This window comes from Bemisia tabaci, chromosome 4, assembly GCF_918797505.1.
Source record: "Bemisia tabaci chromosome 4, PGI_BMITA_v3".
Taxonomy (NCBI): domain Eukaryota; kingdom Metazoa; phylum Arthropoda; class Insecta; order Hemiptera; family Aleyrodidae; genus Bemisia; species Bemisia tabaci.
Genome location: NC_092796.1, coordinates 51,362,376 through 51,386,550, shown reverse-complemented (window position 1 = coordinate 51,386,550; position 24,175 = coordinate 51,362,376). Strand labels below are relative to the sequence as shown.

The 24,175-nt window shown below is 40.5% G+C and overlaps 1 protein-coding gene across 4 annotated transcripts in view; it reads left to right on the top strand.

Moving 5' to 3' along the window:
- Tomosyn (syntaxin-binding protein tomosyn) overlaps positions 1–24,175 on the top strand; it is a 96,948-nt gene that overhangs the window by 4,721 nt on the left and 68,052 nt on the right. For all 4 annotated transcript variants that reach the window (XM_072300014.1, XM_019059107.2, XM_019059106.2 and 1 more), the window contains exon 2: positions 16,754–16,851. In XM_072300014.1, the coding sequence (XP_072156115.1) occupies positions 16,754–16,851 (98 nt within the window). The remainder of the gene's footprint in view (positions 1–16,753; positions 16,852–24,175) is intronic.

The window sequence follows — 24,175 nt, the reverse complement described above, 5'->3', positions numbered from 1 at the left end:
CTCTCTCTCTAGCTTTTCATTAACCACATTCTGCTTCTGTTTATTCAGCTGGGGTTATGTAGCAGAGTTGAGTTTAAAAACCTCGTGTGTTAGTTTATTAAGAAGCTCTTTTACGATTTGCGTTGATACGGAACTAATAATTCAGCACTGTTCTTTGGTCCGCACAGTTTCAGTGCTAAAGTTAGGCACCATTTAGCACATAAACGTGGAAAATGTTTTTCGTTCCCTCTCAGGTTCGCGTTTATCCTTTCATTCCCTACATTCTTGAATCTACCAATTTGATCATTATCCTTATGATGATTTTTCAAACTTTTATCGTAAAATTTTTTATCCCTGTTCAACCAAATGTTTAGTGTTTTTTCCGAAGGAAATACACTATTTTAATGAAACATCTACATCAGTAAAGGACACTCTCTCTCTTCTTTCGCATCCTCTCTTGTTTCTTTCCCCTCCTCTGTTTTCCTTTCTTTTTCTTTTCTCTCGCACGCTCTTTCCTCAGACGAAGAGACTGAAAGTGCTCCCTTTTGTACCCATGAAGTGGGTCCTGTAAGTTTGGAACCTCTGATTGGTCCAAAACTGGTGTGCGACTCAACCAATCAGATTTTTAAGTAGAATCTTGTAAAGAGATTCGCGGAAATGCGCCGTAGATTTTGTCGATACTCGCGGTTGTTCGTCGTTGTTTGAGGTTTTACGCGGAACGAAACTGCACGTCGCGCAACTAGCACTAATTTTCCGATGAAACCCCCCCCCCCCCCCCCCCCCCCCCCTCCCCCTGGCTAAGGTAAAAAATAAACGCACATGAGTGTTCGTAGTTGCCATCCGCAATTCGGAAATATTCAACTCGCCTCGCAGGGCATAATCGGACCCAACATAAGATCTTGAAATTGCGTGAACCTGTCGTTCGAGGAAATTAATTTGTGGTCTGAAGTATGTAGGAAATCAGAAGTAGACGGAGTTCACCAAAAACGCACCAAGCCGCATTAGTTCGAACCGAGATAAATAGGTTTGAAGTTTTATTCCACTCTTAAACTGAATGTCAAGGATTTAAGGACACAGTTCACCTATCGGCTGTTTTCAGGGTCAAAATATTTTTTTCTCGACTTTGAATTTTGACAGGCGGATATGTACGACTGATAGAATTCAGTACTACTCCCACTTTGTTTTTTCCAATATGCGTCTTGGTGCGTCTCGCTGGAGAGGCGTGAATGACCCACTATCGATATTTCCTCATTTGAAGCTATGGTAAAGAATCGATTATTAGGATGTTCGTTGCGGACGCCCCTGTTAATCGATTCTTTTCCTTAGGTTTGAGTGACAGATCAATCGATATATCGCAAAGCACGCCACGACACAGGTGCGTCTCTGTTAAACTTGGTCCCCGTAATACTCGCGATTCTGTGTCACGGAACTCGTGTTTGGGCGGTTGTAATTTCAGTTTGTTTTCTCCAGAAAAATTAAGAGTAGGTAATTAAATTCTCCTTTCATCGAGGGGCAACTTTTAGCCGTAGCGAAGAAGGTTTGATACTCGTTTGACCAATGGAGAGTTTGCAGGTGTCTAAAATTTCGTGAATTTCATGTTTATGATGAAACTTCTTGGAGAGTTGAGCACGAGAACATCCTTGGTTTCTAAATTGAAAAATTATTGAAGAAGGTTTGTCAAAAGAACCTAATCTGCTAAAAAAAAAAAAAAAAAAAAAAAAAAAAAAAAAAAAAAAAAAAAGTGTGTTTAAATGGAATACCTAATTATGACGTCAAAAGGCGGTGTTTTTCCTCACTTTTAAATCTAGTCTAGCGCAATTTCCTTTATTAGAAAAAAATTATGAAAAATTCTGCGAACTCAGCTTATGAAGCACTTTCAGATGGAGCAACGAAGAATTTCCGTGCAAATTCTCCATTAATTTGTAAGTTACAAGACATATATGGTCATCCGAGTCCACAAACCATCGCACCGGAAACTCAAAATTCATTTATCGGTATTGCACAGCAGAGTGTTTTGCGGAAATTTTGGAACCAAAGCCATGCCTACTGGTTGAACCGAACCGAAACTGTTCGGCCGCTTAAAGAACGTAGTTAGGAGAAAAAGATGTTTCTTTGCCGTGTGCATGCAAGTCTCAAAATTGTCGGATTATAGTGTGAACTTACGCCCTATTGATCGGCGCAACAGTGATCTTAGCACACTTGCACACTCGTAATCTTTAGAACCAAGTAATGACTTTAGGGTTTTCGGTCGAATTGGACTTTTTGAAATTAGAAACTAATATTTCTATAGCTTAACCGTAAAAGCACGTATTTGTACAAGGTATGACCAATAAAAATACGATGTATTTATAGCTGTAATGCGCCAGAATTACTAGTTCATTATTGTAAAAAAGAACTCATGTCCGTCAATTACTCACTTGTACAATTTACTTCCTACCAAGGTTGCTTCTCCCATTAACTGTCTTATATTTATTTTCGTATTTGAATCAACAAATCCCTGAAACTTGATTCATACGTTCTGTTAAATTAGTAGGTACATCGGATATTAACATTCAGAACGTAACCATGAGTGGGTTCAAGATACCTAACTGAAGTTCAGCCTGACTGAAAAAGTCCAGCAAATTCAAGCTGAAATGATACTCGCAAGGGATTACTTTCAGAGTTCTTTTAAAATCAGAAAAATGGAAAAAATTAGGCAAATGGAAGAGATTGACTCTTTGACTTGATAGACCACTGGTTAAAGTAGCAGGTTGAATAGGAAACTCTACAGAAAATGCTCGGATACTAAAATGTTTTGTAGTTTCGAGGATCGGCAACGTTATGATACATTCAGAGAAACAATCGCTGCGTTTTCTGGAAAGTTGATCATGTCGCGATGAAAATCAATCAAAGTTTTCTTCATGATTTCAATAGACAACGCAGGAATTAAGTCAAGGTGCAAGAAAAACAAGCAAAATGCTATCTCGCGTACGACAAACATTAAACGAGTTTCATTAAAACGGTTGAATGCAACTATTCGGGCTCCACGGATGTCAGGGCTGCCTATGCACGGGAAGGAAGGCGTTTTGACCCTCCAGTGCCCGGGACCTGGTATAAACCAAAAAATACCGGGATTTATCAGGGAATCAAAAATCTCAGGGAAAGTCGAAAAATTCGTGAGGTAATCGACCTTGAAAACCGGAATTTTCTCCTCTTTCTCCCTCTGAAACCATGTTCAGGGTGTCTACAAGTCCGGAATTTCGGAAAGTCGGGAAATAGTACTGATTTTTTAAGGGCGGTCCGGAAGTACTGAAAAAGTGCGGAAATTCAGCAAGAAGGTCCGGAATTTTTTCCATTACTCTCGCAGTTTGAATGAGAAATTCAAATTTTTGAAATTTTTCGAAATTCGTCAATTGGAGGTACTGAAAAAGTATTGAATATTTCTGTCGAGGAGGTACTGGATTTTTTGGGAATGTACCAAAAAGTACTGTAAAAGTACTGATTTTGGGCCAGGCTATTTTAGTAGACATTTTGATGTTGTTTAAAAGTTTGGCAATCCAAGTCAACTCGGCGCTATTCTGCATGACCCAAAGATGAAAAAAAAAAATCCCGAAAATTTGCTCTTAACTCTGGTAATAATTCCAACAAATCCGGGAGGAGATGAGAGTAAACTATAGATTTTTATCAGGGATTTGCCTCCAAAAACCATGATAATATCAGGAAATTGCCCTAATTCCAGAGACAAGTTTAAATCAAAAAGCGTCGTGTATCGGCTGAGAGCTTAATAAAGTATGACAAGAAGTCTGCATAGCGTCGCAGAGATAAGTGGTTTGACACTATCAATTATAAGCGTCTATCTTTTTTAATATGAAATGCTAGTGTTTGGAAGTTAGTTTCTTTGGTTTTCTCGTAACATTTTCTATTAAAGTATTCCTTGAAATTAAAATAGTGACGAAATAAACGTATGATTTTACAATTTTTTTCAAAAATTTCATGTCCGACTTCCTTCAAAGACTCGCTCCACTGTGCGGCGGTGGAGAATGAATTTTGGTCAAAAATGGAGTTAATTCTAGAATTTCAGGAAACGAGTTCGAAGTCGCGTATCGAAATTTTGAAGAGACACAGAAACGCAGGTATACAGTGGTAAACTCTCCCCCCAAAAATATCTACATTTTTGCAGGCATTTTTATCGATGAAGTCTCGAAGAATTCACGAGAACGATTCAATAAGAAAAGGACTTTTTATTTCCTCCTTTTGGAAGGGTGCCATTGTTCCTGGCAGCTCTTTAATTGTTGTCGTAAATATCTAGGTTAAAGAATAATGGGGCCGGATGTAGGCATTGGTAGAGAGGGTGGCTATTCCCGCGAAGTGGCACATTTCTGTGGGCGGCAAGTTTCTGCATTTGCGAGACAGCGAAATCTCTCGTCGAGAAATAAAGAGAGGTGTAAAAGGCCGATCCGATGGGGTTTGCTGAAAAGCTCCTGAAAATGCGCGTCTCACCGGAGTCCATCAAAATTTCTAACAAGTTAATCGTGCTTAAAACACGAAAATAGCACATGTACTCTTTTGGAAAATACTCTAAAAACTCAAATGGAACCTCTTTGTTCAAGGCTTTAGAAAATACTTTTTGAGCTCAATTAGGAGCTTACAATAGCTGCTTTAAGGGTCCAGAAACTGTCCGATCTTAAGCGATTTCAGGGCCGCGGAAAACGTGAGCCGCCCCTCCCCTCTTTAACAAAATTATGTTTTTTTTACTCGATACTTGAAAAATTAGGGCAAATCGCACTTATCCCTCTAAAATCGAGGCATTCTGCCATAAAATCAAAAAGCGCTTCCAATGATTTTTTCCTGTAGCTTTAGAGCAGAATCAAGAAGCGTTCCGTGACTGTTTAAAATGAATTCTTCGCGAAAAAACTCGATGGATGATTGTTTTAATTCGCATAGCAATTTTTCTCAGTGTATGGGCTAATTCTTTGGAAGGTTATTTTAATTCGCATAGCAACTTTTCTCAGTGTATGGGCTGATTGAAAAACAACGAATATTTCAGCACGTCTGGAATTAGAATATAGAGGTGAAAATTACGTTCTGCAAAGAAAGAAGTAGTTAAACAAGGAGAAAGCATGCTTTTTTCATTTGATGGTCAATAATTCACGAGATTTTCGCATCAAATATTCAAAAATGTCTTTAAAATCGAGAGACAGTTAGATATCTAGCTCTTTAGTGTGAATTTTTTAAAAGTATGAATGACAAAATATAACTTTGAGACTGTTCTTTCTCCTCCCCGTCTAAATATGACCTACTGCCCCTTCTTCTCATATCCTGCGCCACTGCATTCAAGCCCCGTTACAATAGGTTAATAGGCGACATTTCAACCGAAACGATTTTGGCGGAGTGGCCTTAAATGCAGTCATTACGCCAGGAGTTTTGATAAAAAAAGAAAGGACAAATTTTTCTCCCTCTCTAGCCATTTGCCAATGGTCCACACATATTTTAGATAGAAACGCAAAAATAATTCGGAAAAGACGCTATTATTATAGTGGTGGTCAATATACAGGAATTCTCTGTTATGTCAAGTTGGATTCTATAAAGAGACAATGACCGAACCTCTTTCAATGCTACCGATGAGAATAAATCGATGTATATTGTCTTCCTGTGACGTAACACTGATAGCGTCCATAAGGTGACTCAGAGAAACGACCACATAAAAACTCCAGTAAATGCCGAAGCCAATTGACACTTTTGAACTCGTTGTAAAGCTATCCCCCCTTTACTGGCTGTAAGTCTCGCACAGCTCCGCCGAATAAGACAATCAAAACTTCAGACTTTCCACGCTGCCGTGCTAGGGAAAAACGGTGTATGAACCCTCAGATGTTGCCAAATTTTCTTTGATAAAATACGAATTTATTGAGAAAGTTGTGAATATTTTCCTTTCAATTTTTCAAACAATTTCGTTCGCTATTTAATCCAAAACATGTGAAAATATCAAAGGAAAAAATGCATGACTTTCTTCCCAAACACCTTTTTTTATCATGGAAATTTGGCAAAGTTCGAATGTTCATACGGCGTTTTTCCTTGGTGCTGCAGCACGGGAGAAGGGACCTAAGTCAACGGAAGCAAAATTTTCACCAGTGCGATTTTCGTCGAGTTGGCTCAAAAGATTAGATTTCAAGATAAGATTTTCACGGAAAACTCTCCCCAGTGTCTTAAAGAGTAAGTTGCGATCGGTTTAATTCAGCAAGTCACTCCTCTCACCTAAGGGCGTATCTCAATTTCCACGTAAGCCCCGGAAAGTATAGAGTTGTATGGACAATAAGGCTCAAGTGAAAATAGAGGTACGCTCTTACGTCAGAGATGCGGCGGTCTGTGTCAACTGAGGGATAAAACTGCATTATAATCCGGCAGTTTCGTGCCCTGAATTTCGAATAGCCTCCTCTTGTAGGTACGGATACGATTTCTGAACTGCGAACTTCAAACCACCATAGCTCCGGGTTGGTTTGACAATTTTGATCGCTTTTCGTCTAAACATCAGGGTGTCTACAAGTCAGGAATTTCCGGAAAGTCCGGAAATAGCACGGAGTTTTTAGGGCGGTCCAGAAGTACTGAAAAAGTGCGGAATTTCCGCAAGAAAGCCCGGAGTTTTTTTCATTTTTTTGTCATTTTTATTGCAATTCGAGCGAGAAATTCAAATTTCTGATTTTTTTCGAATTTCGTCAACTGGAGGTTCTGAAAAAGTACTGAATATTTATATTGAGGTGGTGCTGGATTTCTTGGGAATGCACTGAATAAGTACTTTAAAAATACTGATTTTTGGCTAGCCTGTTTTAGTAGACACCCTGAACATGTTCGGGAATGTATTCATCGCTTCGGTACGAATGACTAATTTTTGAATTTTTGTGGACTCAGGTCCCTTTTTCGTGCACGGTCACGTGATTAGTGTATCAAGAAAAATCCTAAATAGAAATTCCAATTAATGAGTCCCGCAACAGGAATTTGTTTGTTTCAAACTATGTATTTCTGTAAATTTAAAGATATTTCCGGTTGAGTGAACGAGACTTCTCATTCGGGAATTATTAACTGGAAACTTGTTTTTAGTGTAACGGTAAAGAAAGTTACCAAGGAAAATATTGTGCTTTCTTAAGATATTCTCTGAAACCTTTCAAATTCGAAGCATACCACAAGTCTTTTTTTGACGAAAGTGAGGTATCTTTGTCAAAATCAGAAAAAGTGATTTTGAGCTTTTCCGAGCCTACATGCTTCGTTATCTTTCGTACATTCATAAAATCTTTCGAAAATTACTGCGAAAGTCTTTAAAAGATCCTTGAAGCTCATCAATTTTAAGTAAAGACAGGCTTTAGCTCAAAATTTCCTCGCACTCAATAAATCGCAGTTTTTTGCAGCTCTGTGAAAGTCGGAAAAGCCATGTTAGCCTTTTTGATCTCACATGCTTCATTTTTTTCGTACATCCCTGAAATTACTCGAAAAGTATTTCGAATGTCCTTGGAAGACCCTTGGCGCTCATCAGGTTAATCCCATGAAAATTCTCTAATTTCGGTTTTTAAGGAAAATAGCACGAAGCATGCAAAAAATTCCCAAAAGTGCATCAACATTCTCGGCTTGTGTCACCCTAGACATCTCATCTGTTATGCATATCTATGAAATTACCCGAAAATTATTTCGGAAGTCCGGTGAAAGAGCCTTGAAACCCTTTAATTTTATTGATTTGAACCCGTTGAAAAGTCCTCGGTCGGGAAAGTTTCGGTTTGAAAAAAACGTCACGAACCCTCGGAAAAATCCCCGAGAGTGCATTCACATTCTGGACGTGTGTCCGGATCTATGCAGAGAAAAGCCCGACAGTAAGTGGGTGCCCTTTCCCGAGTTTTTCTCCGGGTGCGGGGCGGAAAATCCCCCGGCAACACTGTGGGAAGAGTAAGGCCGCGGCAAGGGATGGGGGCCAGGGGGCGGCGCCGGGGAGAGGGGCGGGGTTGGGGGGGTTGCAGGGAGCCGGAGAATCCCAGTGCAACTGCGCCACTAGCGCTAGTCGATAGTCATTCACGTGAGAGAGCTCACGGGCCGCGGCGCTGTTCCCTCCGTCCCGCGGGCCCGTCGCCCGAGCGGAAGGACAGGGGGCGCTGCCCAGTCCAGATTTGGCGGCCATTTTCCGCGTCATCCGATGACGTCATCCGGTTCAACCTTAAAAACTCGAAACAACGCGAGATGGACCGGAGTGAGGACGGATTTTGGCCTCGCTTGATATGCCAAAAAAAGGGGATAAAACTTTGGTCGTATGGAACCCGATCATTCGATGACGTCATCCGGTTCAACCTTAAAAACTCGAAACAACACGAGATGGACCGGAGTGAGGACGGATTTTGGCGCCGCTTGATATGCGAAAAAAAGGGGGGAAAAACTTAGGTCGTATGGAACCCGATCATCCGATGACGTCATTCGGTTCAACCTTAAAAACTTCACCCATCACCACGAGATGGGCCAGAGTGAGGGTGAATTTTGGTCCCACTTGATACGCCAAAAAATATAAACTGTTCCTATGGAACCCCAAATTTTTTAGTGGAGCGGGCCAGTTATTGAAATGACCGACCAGGCTATAGGCAAAGAGGATGAAGCGAAAATGGAACGATCCTATTTTGTTGAAGCTGGTAGTTGTTGTTGACTAAAGGGCAAATCATTTTGCGATTTCCCGAATCGAGCACGTGATAATCTCTAAATCTTGATCCACTTTCGTATATCCTTAAATAAAGTGGTTTCTATCTCACTGAAATTGATTTCAAAGCTGTCATTCAAAAGTGACAATCGCACTAGACCTCCTGAGCAAATCTGAAAATTTTCGAATCGACTTGAAATGTCTCTTATCTCAGGAAAGAACTTTCATTCTCCATGACAGGCATTTTAAAATATCTGTTAATTTTCAGTTAGCTCGTATACTTTTTACTTGTTTCGCCAAGTTCCAGTTCACTGAAACACTGGTCGATTTCCAGTCTGCAAGTATCTCTTATATTTCGTGAAACTCCCGGAAATGATGGAAAAGTTTAGAAAAAAAGTTTTACGCACCCCTAGAACTTCTCACCGTAAAACCTATCCACGCCTTAAAGCCACTCTGAGAGAATTCGCCATATGAACATTCGCATGTCGCCAAATTTCTCTCATTAAAATATTTAGTTTTGAGGAAAGTTATCAATATTTTTCCTCTGTACACTGGAAAAAAAACACATTGGATCTAGAGTCCAAACTCTTAAAAACGTTGACAAGAAAAAGGACTGTTGATGCAATCAGATTTAAGCTTAAATCAAGAGGAAATCCGCTCAAATTAAGAGGTTTGGTTCTTGATTTAAGCTTAAATCTGATTGAATCAAGAGTATTTTTTCTTGTCGATGTTTTTAAGAGTCTGGACTCAAGATCCAATGTGTTTTTTTTCCAGTGTATCTTTGGATACTTCAAATCCGAGTATAATTCTCAGAAAAATCGGGAGAAAAATATCGTCTTCTGTGGTAGAAAATTTGGCAACGTCTGAAGGCTCATGTAGAGTTCTGCTTTAGGTAGTTTTTCCGTTTCTTTTTCTGCTCCACATCTATCTATATGCAACCGGCAGATATAACGAGTATATCGGAGACCACTCGTTGTAGGCTCTCCTAACTCATGTCGTTCTCACACGCGGCACGTAGCAGATGGAAGCTGTAATCGTCGCTCCTCTGACGCAAGATCGTACCTCCGTTTTGTCGTGAGCTGTGGAAAGCGTAGAGTTATACGGGAAGTAGGGCTCATCCCTAAATGAAGATCCGTCCTTTCGTCGTATGGACGACGCTAGAATGGCACAGTCCGCGTTATCTTCAGTTCGAACGGCATCTTCTATCTATTGTACTTTGGAAAAACGACGGCTGTACGTACGGTTTTCGATGGAGTTAAGCGGTTGTTACTCAGGGCGGCAATGAGGTCGGAGCCCGCCGTTTCGGCCTCCATTCGCAACTCGTAAAAACTGAAATAGTGCAACGAGAAAAATTGGTGGTTAAGATTACTACAGTAGTGGTGCTCCATAGAGGTAACGGCACCGTAGAGACCTCTTTGCGACAGGTGGAAGCTTTTACTCTCGGGGATTCAACACTCGCTAATGGATATTCTAAGGAGCAGTAGCCCTCTTACCTTCTAGGTGGATGATAAGCTTCGGTTGACGTCATGAGCCAAACAAGTTTCTCAAACTTCGGTGTGTTTGCGAAACGAAACTCCCAACACGTTGTTAACCATTGACCTAGTAGGTAGGTCAACAGTTGAATGCTGAAGTCCCGAATTTAAAATGAAACGGCTTTGCCGCATCGTCGTTCTTATTAAATCATAAAGGTAGGGGCCGCTGCTTACGTTTCCGGATGGCAACGTTGTTGTACAACATGTTTGAACAATCAAAGCATTATTCGGAAAATTGACAATGTCGTGATGAAAATCAATTTACTTCATCGGTACAATAGGCAACGTTGGAATTAAGTTACGGTGCAATAAAAACAAGGAAAGCTCCCTCAGTTAGTGTCGAATACGACGAACGTCATAGCTCTTTTCATTTCAACTCCTAGTTACAACTATTTGGGTTCCATTGATGTCCGTGTTGCATATGCGCAGAAGTAAAGGCGTTTTGACTATCTAGGCACTCACCGCTTCACCCGTGGCGAGGCGCTAACGCCGAGCTTTTGCTTTACCGCGAGGATCCAAAATGGCAGAACGTTTACAATTCTTCCTTTATACTACAAAGATATCTCCAAGGTATCTGCGAATAGTTGCATTCAGGCGCAGGATGTGAGTATCTTTTGTGCTTCAGTTTTGATATCGCGATGTGCTAAGTATGATTGTTAGAGCAACTATCCAAGTCTAAAAGAGATGTTTTCAAAGTATGAATGAAGAATTTTAGGCACTCTGTCATTTTAGATCCTCGTATTAAAGCCTTCTACATAATGAAACGAGATTTGCAGAAAGATTTTACATGAAATTTTCGACTAAAACTGCAAATTTTTATGCTATTCTTCACATATCACATTGTGAATTGTATAGAATGCTCCTTGTAGGGAACTTTACGAGGAAGTCAATAAAATCTTTTACGATACCTCTACGCACGCTCCGTATTAACATGGATATGAGCTTTTGATGTTTCCACATTTTATCCGACTCCTCTAATTGACTTGCTTCACTAAGCGCCTCTGGTGAGACAGTTATTGTCTGAGCTCAAAACGCCTTCAATTCCTTGCATATGCAACGCGGACATCCAAAGAGCGGGAATAGTTGCATCCAGGCGTCATAATGAAATTCGTCTCGTATCCGTTACATGCAACAGGCAACACTAACTGAAGCTTTCACTGTTTCGCTCACACCTTAACTTCATTCTAACGTTGCCTGTTGGCCGATGAAGTAAACTAGCACTGATTTTCATCGGGACCTTGTCAATTTACCGAGAAATGCATCGTTTTAATGTACCACAACGTTATTGCCGGCTCTCGAAATCGCGGAAAAATTAGGTATTTCAGCATGGTATGTAGTTTTTTAAACTACTTCAAAAAGTCGTCTTTTGTCTTGAGATTTTCTTTTTTTCCCCAGTTGAGAAAATCAATTTTGATGCTCAAGTGAGAAATTTCCAAAGAACCATCCAATCCTGACAAATCACTTAGATTTTGGAATATAAACGATGACCTTCGTCGTTCGAGAAAATGAAATGCGACTGGAAATATACAACACCACAAGCCTCAATACAAGTTTATACGATTTCCTGTAAACCAAGTAAATATATGTGTGAAAAATATATTATGTTCTGCTCGTTCCGTCCTGATATGCGGGGTGCGTCTAGCCTACATGAAATTTTGATGAGGAAATGTAATACGTTGTGGAGCGAGCAAAACCAGACATGCTGGGTGGGTTCGCTTATCCGAATGATTGAGTCGTAAAATGCGGAGATAACTATACAGTGTTGTTTCCCATGGCGAATATCATGAGCAGAGCTATGATACCATAAAAAAAAAATAAAATAAAAATCGATAAAAACATGGTATCGCGCTGAAAGCTTAAAAAATAGCTGTGCCTCGGTGTCGCCTTTACGGGTTTGTTATCGAAACTTCATCGCTCCTTTGTCGAATGATTTTGAGGGAGAAAGCTCTATCTTGATGTGTTTTATATTGATGGAAAACATTCTATAAGCTGATAACACAGCCTTAGTAAACAGAGTTGTTTTGTCTTACAGCATTTGAATCAGTTGTTTTCAAAAGGGAACAAGTCCATTTTCGCATGAGCCTTTGCTCGCATAGAAGGACGTGCTAACCAAGACTCATCGAAGAATGGACCTGGTCCCTTTTGAAAACAACTGATTCATTTATGCCCTGCCCCTGTAAGGATTACGAGCCGTACGTAGTATGAACTGATGTAGTGGTTACGCCCCCTAGTTTTATGTTATATGCAGATTTCGAGGATCAATGTAAACACAGTATGTGCATGGACATGCGTTCCTGCACGCGATTAATTTGCATTGTAGTAACTCCGGATATTAGTGTCCATGAAATTTCTGCTGATTGTACTACTGAGCAACGCTGTCGCATACGGAAGTTGAGATTTGTAAGATTACGCTGCCTGGTGTGTCATTCCCTAAAAATCTAACGAGAAAATTCAGAAGGGGATAGAATGGCTAAGTGCGATCAAAATTAGTTTTGAAAATACTAGCTTGCGTTATTCATTTATAAATGGACCGCTTAAGTAGATAGTAACCGAAACATCATCCGAGTTTATGAATCGTTACAATGAGGATACATATTTTCCCTTTACTTCTAGTAAAAACTGAAGCACAAAGTCAAGAATGATGACCCACAGTCCTACAGCATTCTTGCAGTCTAGTAAGCGCTAATGTGCGCTTCACGCCGCAACTGACCGACTGCACGACGTTTGGCGTAATGCGAGAAGTATTCGTGCAGTCTTGTAGGCGCTCCGCACTGTTTGGCGCAATGCGTAAAGTATTTCTAAAGTCTTGCAGGCATTAATATTCGTTCAACGCCGGCCACACTGTGTTTGACGCGATTATTCAAACTCGCGTTAAAAAAATCGCGGCATCGAATAATAGAGCTTTTAAGGCCTATGTTGTCTTTCGACGCCGTATGAGCATTCCAATGTTCTCTCGTTTCTCCCGATTAAATATTTTTACCAAGAAAGGTTAGGAAAGTTCTTTGGCGACCCACGACCATTATTCAATCTTCTCACTTCATTTATCATCAGAAGGTATGACATCGATGACTTGTCAACCAACTACCCTAAACTAGCGTTAACATGAAAACGCGTTTATTTTCCAACTGTTTCCTGTTTTGCCAAACTTCTACCTCATGCAAAATTCATTTTAAATTTCCGCATTCCTGTGTAGGAGATGCAAAGGTTTCTGTTCGCACAATTTGTGTGCCTTTTTTGCGCAATCCTCATATATTTTCTCAGACCTCTCGCGCAATCCTGGATTACCGTTAAAATTTCGACGAACTTTTTAACCGACTATTAACTTCAGATTATTCGAAAATTGAAAACTTTCCAGTTCCCAAGTCAAAGTTCTAATAATCAGCCGAAAATCTCTTAAAATTTATGCTCAAATACTTAAGCCCCTAAATACTGATAGGTACTTTACGAAAAAATATATTTTTCTGAGAAAATATAAAAATAGTCGTGGCGACATTTTTTAATTTATCGTTGGAGATGCTCAGATAACATGATTCTTGACTCTTAATCCCAGCACAGATGCTGATTTACACCCAAAAACCCTAGCGTACGTCCCACACGGTACCCAAGGGTTGTAATTTTGAAAATTTACCGTCTCTAATTAAGCACTTTAATCGATTGAAAAACATCGATTAATTCTGATTCGGTTTTAATCGATTACTGAATTTTTGATCAGCCAAACGATTAATCAACTAAATCGCAAAATCCTACTTGAAATAGAACGGACGCTAGATCCAATGGAGTCTTAGAATCTCATTTTGGAATTCCAGTGAGCAGCAATTAATTGCTATACAGTCCTCCTAACTTCTTGTTAGCCCTTGATTTCTCGATAGCAGTTCCTCCAACGTGTTTACCGAACAGCGATTTGTTCTTTAGGCAAATCACTTGACAGCCTACAAAAAGGTAATTTCAAGGATTATGTGATGGAAAACGCAAGTTTCAACCTGCGTCGCCAAGAGGCTTAAAGAGGATCTCTATTCGTCTTTTGTTGCGCGGCGAAAAAAATTAGCGAAAAATATACATTTCCTACAAAGCGCATGGAGCCCGTAGTGCGGGGTCTCGGAAATATATTTTCCCCCGCACTAAATCTACGCAGGGGGGGGGGGGGGGTGTAACCCCTAATCTATTCATTTGCGACGTCTAATGGCGGTAGGACACTTTAGAAGATTGCTGCGAGCTCCATCTACTAGTTGAATATCTTTGGCCTGGTGCCATGATGAAAAGAAAGAAGAAACACATCTGGATATTCTGCTCGCCCGATCAAGAAAGAAAAACGCTTTTCATCATGGGCCACCCGCTGGGCCTGGCTCGCAGCTGGCATTAGAATGCAAGGAAGCCGAGTGCCAGAGCCCTTTCCCAGATCGTCCAAGCTCCAGATGAATGTAAACGGAATGCTTTGCACACTTTCGTCTGCTCGACTTGTCTCCCACTTTTCGCGATCGAATATCGTTCATCGAATGGATTGATCAGTGCTGAGTGATGCCGATGATCTGTGAAAGCAGGAGCCAATCAAAGTTTAGATTCTTTTTAATAAAATTGAGAAGAAACTACGAAACACTAAAACACAGCAAATTGCAAAAAACAACAGACCTGAATTCACAAAACACAAGAACAGAAAGAAATGACGAAATAAAAATTCTGGTGAAAGATGAAGCTTCTGGCATCGATTGGATCAATTCAAAAATTGAATTCAAGCCCCGAGGTGAATTCAAAATTTCAAATTGATGGATTTCAACTGTCTCCGGCGGGACCAACAAAGAAGTCGAATGTAATTTTTAAAACAAAAATGCACTATCGTCGAATACCATTCAACTGTGAATGATATTCGATGTATGAATAGTATTCGGCAAAAATGCCAAGAAAAATTCATTGCGAAAAAAACTTTTTTATTGTTAAGCTCCACGAAAGTAATTTTTTGGCCGATTTGATCTAAGGCATAAACTTTGCTCTTTGGTGAATGAGAAATTTGGACCATCGAATACTGAAAATGACACGGGTATCTCTTGGACAGAAATAGTAGCACCCGAGCGGTGTAATTGAAGGATCCAGAGCGCCTGCAATTTTCTGGCATGCAACACTGACATCCTTCAAGCACGAATAGTCGCATTCAGATATTTCCATTAAGAAAGCCACGGCTCCTTCAATTTGATCCGCTCGTGATAGCTAAATAAATATGCTTAAGGAATATTTATCATTGCACAAATGATGGGATGTTGGACTGTTTCATTAAGTGAAAAGACAGTTCATGAATGAATATTAAAACTCATTTAAAAAATAAAACAGGGCGGTTGCTGATCCATTTTCATACAAATCTCATTTCATTGGCAGCTGACATTGAGACATTTTGTTAGAAACGACGCATAAGATTTGTAGTGCCGCTCAGATAACACAACTTCGTATCTATTTTAGCAAATCAAAGTAGATTACATGTTTTTCAGCAGATTAGGTCATTTTTTCATACTTCCTGTAACAATTCTCCATTTTAGAAACCTAGGATACTCTCGTACTCAATGTACTCAATAGTTTCCACTTGAATTTAAAATCCACAAAATTTCAGTTACCTGTAAATTCTCCATGGCTCTGGTCCTTGTAAAGAAGTTACTTATTAAATAATGTCTGTGTTCATGGTCACTTCGGGTTATTTTGAGTTACTTATTTTGGCTTGATCAATCAAAAGGTCTTGGTGGATTGAGCAAATTTTTTGTTATATTGACCGAAACCTCAGGTTCTTCTGAGACATCTGTGGATGAATAAAACTTCCTGCTGAACTAATGTACTCTTCTTTCTCTCCGCAACACCAAGAGGTTTTGACTTGGGAGTAGCTAGCTGCTAGCTCACGAATGCGATCCAGGCGGCCCTGGCGCGGCGTTTCGCTCCTGATTTTAACGATGTTGGAAATTTTAAACCCAAAATTTGGTCCATGTAGCCCAAAGAAAAACTAATTTGAAAATATTAACCTCTCGTTTAAAATACTTTGTGTTCTACTACCCATATTAACACAAAATGCCGATTGCTTTTTCTTACTGTGTACGACTAAAAAAGCACGCAGGATCTAAAATACACTAAGTATGAGTATCGTGAGGACTACTATTTTTTCTCCGCGATAATATTAAAGAAAAGTTTATGCCATGATCTTACGATACGCTACGTAAAAGTATTATTTGGCTGTTTATTTCATAGTTGATCTTCTTTGTTGATATTAACAAATAGAGAGGGAATGAAAACATGGGTAAGCAAGGCTAAAACGTTAAAAAGGCAGGACATTTCGAGGTGTTACCAGTTCATTTTCAGCTGAAAAAACGCAGGAAAAAATAAATAAAAAATTGAGTGGCGACCCTATTTATTTTTCGTGTTTCTGTAGCTGAAAATGAGCTGATAACAGTTCGAAACTTTCTGCCTTTTAGTATTTTTTAATGTTTTAGCCTTGTGTACCCATTATTTAATTCCCTCCCTGTTTGTTCGTATATTTGGGCTATATTTTTTTGTGCTTGATCGTTTGTTGATATATAATGCACCACGCAGAGATTCTATTTGGTACTTATTTTAGTTGACCGTTTTTGTGTTGCAGACGTTCCGGCATGGATTCCCGTATCAACCAACAGCTGTTGCTTTCGACCCCGTTCAGCGGCTTTTGGCAATCGGGACCAAGACTGGTTCTCTGAGAATGTATCCTTTTTCCATTCATTCGTGCAACATAGATCCTAGTGAGACTGTTGACGCGGAAAAGGGCCTTAATGCATCGTAAGAAAATTTTTAGAAGAATATATCAGTTCCGCTAGTCTTAAAATTTTGGTTCGATGGTTTTAACTCTGAGATCAGCAAAATGAGAGAAGAAAAATCTGTTTAAAACCAGTGGCGTGGCTTGAATTGCGATGTATCGATTGTTATGCCATTTAAACCTATGGTAAAGACTCGATTATTAAGGTGTCCGCTGCGAACACCCTATTTATCGATCCTTTTCTATAGGTTTAAATGGCATATAAATCGATGTATCGCAATTCACGCCACGCCACTGCATTTAAAACGCCAAGTTTGTATGTCCCCATTATTATTGGGAAAGCTCATCGAAAAACATGGCGTCATCCATCGCGATAGTGCGCACCTTGGTTTCTTCCTCCTTGGTTTCACCTACCAGCGATATACTTATTGGATTGATTTGAAGATGCACCTCCTTAAAAACGTGTCGATATCTCAATTTTGAATCTTTCGATTTTGAGGTCCCTTTTTCCCATCGTGAACCGTTTGGTAATTAGTTTTCGTCAGGCAGTGTACAGCCAGGGTAAGTAATATTCAATTTCTAACGATGTTCACCAGATGCGAAATTCCTCTACGTGCCGTGCCAGATAAAGTGTTTAAGTTAGGACTTGATGATTCATGTTACACCCTTTTATTTTGTGAGACGGTGTTTCCAAAATTCCAGTTGATAAAGGGTGGGTGGTGTTGAGCGAGCTGATTTTTGAAATTTGTAGACAAAGTTATAGGTAAAGGAGGCAAAAAGAAAATAGAGCGATCCTATTGGTGCAAGCGAATGGTTGCAATGGACAACAACACTAGTATGTAATAGAATAAGTAACGGCAACCCAACCCACAAGAGGCCCCATACTTAGTCCATTATTTTCCTCCTTAGTCTATGACAACCTCCAATCTCAACCTATAGGATTGCTCCATTGTCTCTTTGTCGTCTTTATCTATCGCTTTGTCCATCAATTTCAATGATCAGTCCTTATAAGGGTGTCATTTGTGGGGAGGAATGGGGAAATAAATTCCCTCCCCTCAGTCCTCATCCTTTTTAAAGGTGGCCCAATTTTTAGTCAATTTTGGTAGATTTTGATCAAGTTAAAAGCATTCTTTTGAAATTCTGTCCCCCTTTAAGAAAAATTGCCTCCATTCACCAACATTTGCAACCCCTCCCCTGTCCTTCCTGGATTTATCTGAAATATGACCCCTGTGGGTATTATATGGACTACATTGTGCAATAAATAACTACGTGTGTGTCTCGCTCAGCCATAAACCTCATATCTGCATAAGGAAACCGATGGCATTTATGTTGTTTTACCATTAGCTGAAAATAGCCCCTTTTTGCAGAATGTAGTTCGTGTGAAATAAGCGTGATCCGAACGTTACACATCATGGCTCGGTCACTCAATTCAAGAACGCGGTGCAATGCAACTGAATCAGTTATTTTCAAAAGGGAACAAGTCCATTCTTCTATGAGTCATATTTAGCATGGCCTTTTATGCAAGCCAAGGCTCATACACAAATAGGCTTGTTCCCTTTTGAAAATAACCGACAAACCGACTCAACTGCCTTCTTGTTTCCTTCTTCTCTAAAACTTAATATGCCGTTCTCCCGACCTCGGGGAAAGATAATCAGGTCCCTTCTGTCACATTGTTTAAATCGTATGGTTTCAACCACCATTTTCCTCCAGCCTCCTCCTCCTTATGATTCACATCACAAACTTGCGATTTCGTTTAGAAAAAGCTGCGAACATTTCCACCTCAAGCATCGATACATACAACGCGAAGACCCACCAGTCAATCAGACATAGATTGTGCATTACATTGAGCTACTCTCACTACAGAGAGGAAAATCTCGACGGTGTAAGTCGGCAATCACATAACTCGTTTGCGGCGTCTGACAATCTCCGCCTCTTTGTTATCTTTTTAAAGGAGAACAAATCGACATCATTCGTTGAAGTTTATGCAGAATTTTCTCCGCACAGAGAGGAAAAATCACGGCAGCTTCAAAGAATTGCCGTTGGGTAGTTTTCCGTTTAAAAAATAAAGTATGACAGGAAATCTGCGACGCCGCACACCGAGTTATGTGATTGCCGACTTACACCGTCGATCTATCCTAATTTCTCTCATATGTGACCTTTCGTCGCAATTACTATCTGGAAGTAAAGAAACAAACGCGGGTTATAGGATACACGGCGGTCAGTTCAGTTCTTCTTGTGACGTCACGGAATCTGTCGACGCGATATTTTTCCCTTTGGAATGGGGTTGGATTTTCGACGACTTTCAATTCCAACTTTTCTTCTGAAATTTGATCGAACATCGATGGAAAAATCGGGTACCCTCATTTTTTTTACGCTCTTCCCGAAAATGAATTTTAAAAAATAGTGTATTTCCTTCGGAAAATACACTAAAATCACGCAACTGTTCCGCTCCCATCAAGGCTACAACGCCGCCACTATCTTGTCTCCTTACATCGAGCCTAAAAGGTTCCACGAAAGCCTGAAACTCATGAACCAATGAAAAAGCGTCACAGTTTCATTGCACTATAAGGATACATATTTTCTCTTTACTACTGGTAAAAACTGGAGCTGAAAGTCAAGAATGATGTCCCGCGCGCAGTTCCACAGCATTCCTGCAGTCTTGTGAGCGCTAATATGCGTTTCACCTCGTAACTGACCGACTGCGACTGCACTACGTTTGGCGTAATGCGTGAAGTATTCCTAAAGTTTTGCAGGCGTTAATATTCGTCCAACGCCGCGCCAGCCGCACTGTGTTTGACGCAATTATTTAAACTCGCGTTAAAATAATCGCGGCATCGAATAATAGAGCTTACAAGGCCTATGTTGTCTTTCGACTTCGTATGAGCATTCCAACGTCCTCTCGTTTCTCCCGATTAAATATTTTTACAATATTTCTCCCTTTGGAATGTGGCTGGATTTTCGACGACTTTCAATTCCAACTTTTCTACCAAAATTTGATCGAACATAGATGGAAAAATCGGACTGTTCCGCTCCCATCAAGGCTACAACGCCGCCACTATCTTGTCTGTTTACATTGAGCCTAAAAGGTTCCACGAAAGCCTGAAACTCATAAACCAATGAAAAAGCGGCACAGTTTCATTGCACTAAAAGGATTGAGACGAAAATACTTTCCCTGTACGAGTACTCCAGTTGTACTAGCTTGTTGCTCGCGAAGTTTCAGCGAGAATCATCGTAGGGAGATTCGCAGTTCGTAAATCGTAAATCCCCCCCCCCCCCCATCCCCGCTGGCGCAGGAACTCCGCTCCGAGAGTAAAACCTCTTCCTGTAGTCGAAATAGACGAATATCTCTCCGAACTCGGGGAGTAATCGAGTTAGGTCATTCGTTTCGCAGTCGCCTCCCTAATTGAATTGCGTTCCATTCTCCCGGTGGCTAAAAAAACTATCAAGCGCGAGGCGTCCGTCGTGCAGCCGAGCTCGGCGTCCGCCCAGGGCTCCCCTCGCCCCCGATTTGAATATGCATACGGGACGGGGTGGCAAAAAGTGGTCGTGGGAACGTTGTCACTACGTAACCGCGAAAATGGACCACTAGACAAGGTACGAATTTAAGCAATCTGATACATGTTTCTTAAGCAGAATTTCACGTAAAACACGATTCGCGCAACGAAAATTACTGAAACTAACTCCTAACGAAGATATTATCGTTTTTATTTCAAATTGGTTACAAGGAATTTGAACTGCCCGCTCTCAAGAAACTCAAAGCTCTACGTGAGTCAAATCGCGCACTACAACGGTTTCAGAAAGCTTCTCAATCGAGCAATGTTCATTTTCCACCATGTGTTGTTCAAACTATAGGTACGCAATTTGCTATAGCTGAGCCAAAGCGTCAAGATTGAGGTTGCCAGATTTTTATACAGCAGAGACTGTCATAATAACATTCAGCGCGCGATGTGAATCACGTAGAGAATTGAGTTTTCATGAGCGGGTGGTTTGAATTCACGTATCAAGAATCGTTAAATATCTTTGGAAGGAGTTGAATTCGTAATTTTCGTTGTGCGCGTCGTATTCTACGTGAAATTTTAGTTACGAATCATGTATCAGAATGCTGAAATTCGTACCTTGTCTAGTGGTCCATTGTGGTCAGTTGTGCTAGTTTCAGAAGCGTATTTTGATGATCAGGGTGTCTACAGGTCCGGAATTTCTGGAAAGTCCGGAATCAGTACTGCTTTTTTAAGGGCGGTCCGGAAGTACTGAAAAAGCGCGGAACTCCGCAAGAAGGTCCGGAATTGTTTTAATTTTTTTGTCACCTTTGTCCCAATTTGAGCGAGAAATTCAAATTTTTGAAATTTTTCGAATTTCGTGAAATGGAAGTACTGAAAAAGTACTGAATTTTCCTGTTTTAGGAGGTACTGAATTTCTTGGGAATGTACTGAAAAAGTACTGTAAAAGTACTGATTTTTAGTCAGCCTGTTTAAGTAGACAACCTGATGATGTAAGCTCTTAGATTAAGCCACTAGATTATGTAGCTATTAATAATAATTGGTTTTGTCCAAAAACCTGGTGTCTACGTCCATTATTAACAGAGGTATAGCCAGCCAAGGTGGAAGAAACCATGGTGTGCATTAACCTGGTGGATGACGTCAGATGCCGCGTTTTTCGATGAGCGACATCTCCGTTACGTTAATATCGGGCGTAGCAGAACATCGGTGTCTGAATTGATCTAATTATTTTTTGCCTATCTACCCATACCATCAGAACACAATTCTGTGATTAGCGCAACTGGCCTATAGTGGCCTATTGCTGCAGGAACGTTTTCAATGGTGGCTAGTTTTTGGAAAGTCAGTGGGAACCCATATCCAAAGACGGGAAATGTTCCCAACCCTGAAAAGTCAGGTAAAATTCAGTGAATTTTGCTCCGAAACCCTAGCATCCTTTCTTAGGCCAAAATATCTTTTAATTACCTATGTTCAAGGCTGAAAAACAAATCGTGAACAACATTGCCAACACATCCCAACATAACATTTGAATAGTCATGGAAGTCAGGAAAGTCTAGTACTTAGAACCCCTGATCACCCTGGTAAAAATTGGCGATAGGAGCTGCGTTTCAAAATACCATAGGAGTTCTTATAGCCGACTGAAGAGGGCGATAGAAAATTATATAGCTGGCTGTAGAAAGTGGAAAAAATCATACGGCCGTGCTACACAAAGCGATAAAAAATTATACAGCCGAACTATAGTTCCTGTCGCCGGGCTTTACACTTTATCGCCTGGCCCTGGCTGTTGCTTTTTCGCCATCGGCTGTAAAAGGCTATAAGAAATCGAGTAGAAATTCTTGTGCTTTGTAAATCCTTAAGTTTGTACGGAATCACCTTAATATTTACAAAACGCACATTATATTTTCCTTTACTACATATTTTTTTTCATCAATTATAATGAGAATAATCCATACATAGTATGCAAACATTTCAAAGTCATGAGTTGAAAAACGCTGACTTCGCGAGATTATCAGAGCCTAACACAAAGCGGAGCGACGGCGCACTGGCGCCTACAAACCTAACAGGGATACTTCACGCATTGCGTAATGCGTGAAGTATCCCTGTTAGGTTTGTAGGCGCCAAGCGCGTTTCGCGCTCTCTGCCCGCCCGCCGCGCCGCGCCGCAGCGTACCGCGGCGCTTGAAGCAACTATTTCACACCGGAGGTATTGCACAGTATCATACGAAATTGACGGCGCTCCAACATATTAGGAATGGCAGGCATCCTTTAAAAGTACGAAGCTTTCCTCGCAAATTAAATCAAGATACTGCGACCCAAAAAGAGAGCGGTATTCCAAAAACTCACTAAGTCCTAGCATCCGTTATTAGTAACGTTTAGCATACACCTTATCGCCAGGATGTTGCTTAAACGCCATCGGCTATAAAAATCTATAAGAAATTGTGGTGCCGGCTATAGAAGCTATTGGAAATCTTACAGCCGGCTGTAGGTCTATAGTATTTTGGAACACAGATTCTACTGCCAATTTTTATCAGGGCAGTATCAGTCCGAAAGTCAACAAAAAGCCACATTTCCAACTTACTGTTTATTTTTCAAGTTACAGTATTTGATCCACTATTTTTTGAACGGTCTGTGTAAATATTTATATGAAAGTGAGTTGAGGCATTTTGGTTAGTTTCTTTCTGTTTTAAAGAATACGTAAAACCCCTGATCACCCTGGTAAAAATTGGCGATAGGAGCTGCGTTTCAAAATACCATAGGAGTTCTTATAGCCGACTGAAGAGGGCGATAGAAAATCATATAGCTGGCTGTAGAAAGTGGAAAAAATCATACGGCCGGCTTACACGAAGCGATAAAAAATTATACAGCCGGGCTTACCGGGCTATAGTTCCTGTCGCCGGGCTTTACACTTTATGTCCTGGCCCTGGCTGTTGATTTTTCGCCATCGGCTATAAAAGGCTATAAGAAATTGAGTAGAAATTCTTGTGCTTTGTAAATCCTTAAGTTTGTACGGAATCACCTTAATATTTACAAAACGCACATTATATTTTCCTTTACTACATATTTTTTTTTCATCAATTAAAATGAGAATAATCCATACAGAGTATGCAAACATTTCAAAGTCATGAGTTGAAAAACGCTGACTTCCGCGAGATTATCAGAGCCTAACACAAAGCGGAGCGAGCGGCGCACTGGCGCCTACAAACCTAACAGGGATACTTCACGCATTGCGCAATGCGTGAAGTATCCCTGTTAGGTTTGTAGGCGCCAATGCGCGTTTCGCGCTCCGCTGCCCGCCCGCCGCGCCGCGCCGCAGCGTACCGCGGCGCTTGAAGCAACTATTTCACACCGGAGGTATTGCACAGTATCATACGAAATTGACGGCGCTCCAACATATTAGGAATGGCAGGCATCCTTCAAAAGTACGGAGCTTTCCTCGCAAATTAAATCAAGATACTGCGACCCAAAAAGAGAGCGGTATTCCAAAAACTCACTAAGTCCTAGCATCCGTAATTAGTAACGTTTAGCATACACCTTATCGCCAGGCTGTTGCTTAATCGCCATCGGCTATAAAAGTCTATAAGAAATTGTGGTGCCGGCTATAGAAGCTATTGGAAATCTTACAGCCGGCTGTAGGTCTATAGTATTTTGGAACACAGATTCTACTGCCAATTTTTATCAGGGCAGTATCAGTCCGAAAGTCAACAAAAAGCCACATTTCCAACTTACTGTTTATTTTTCAAGTTACAGTATTTGATCCACTATTTTTTGAACGGTCTGTG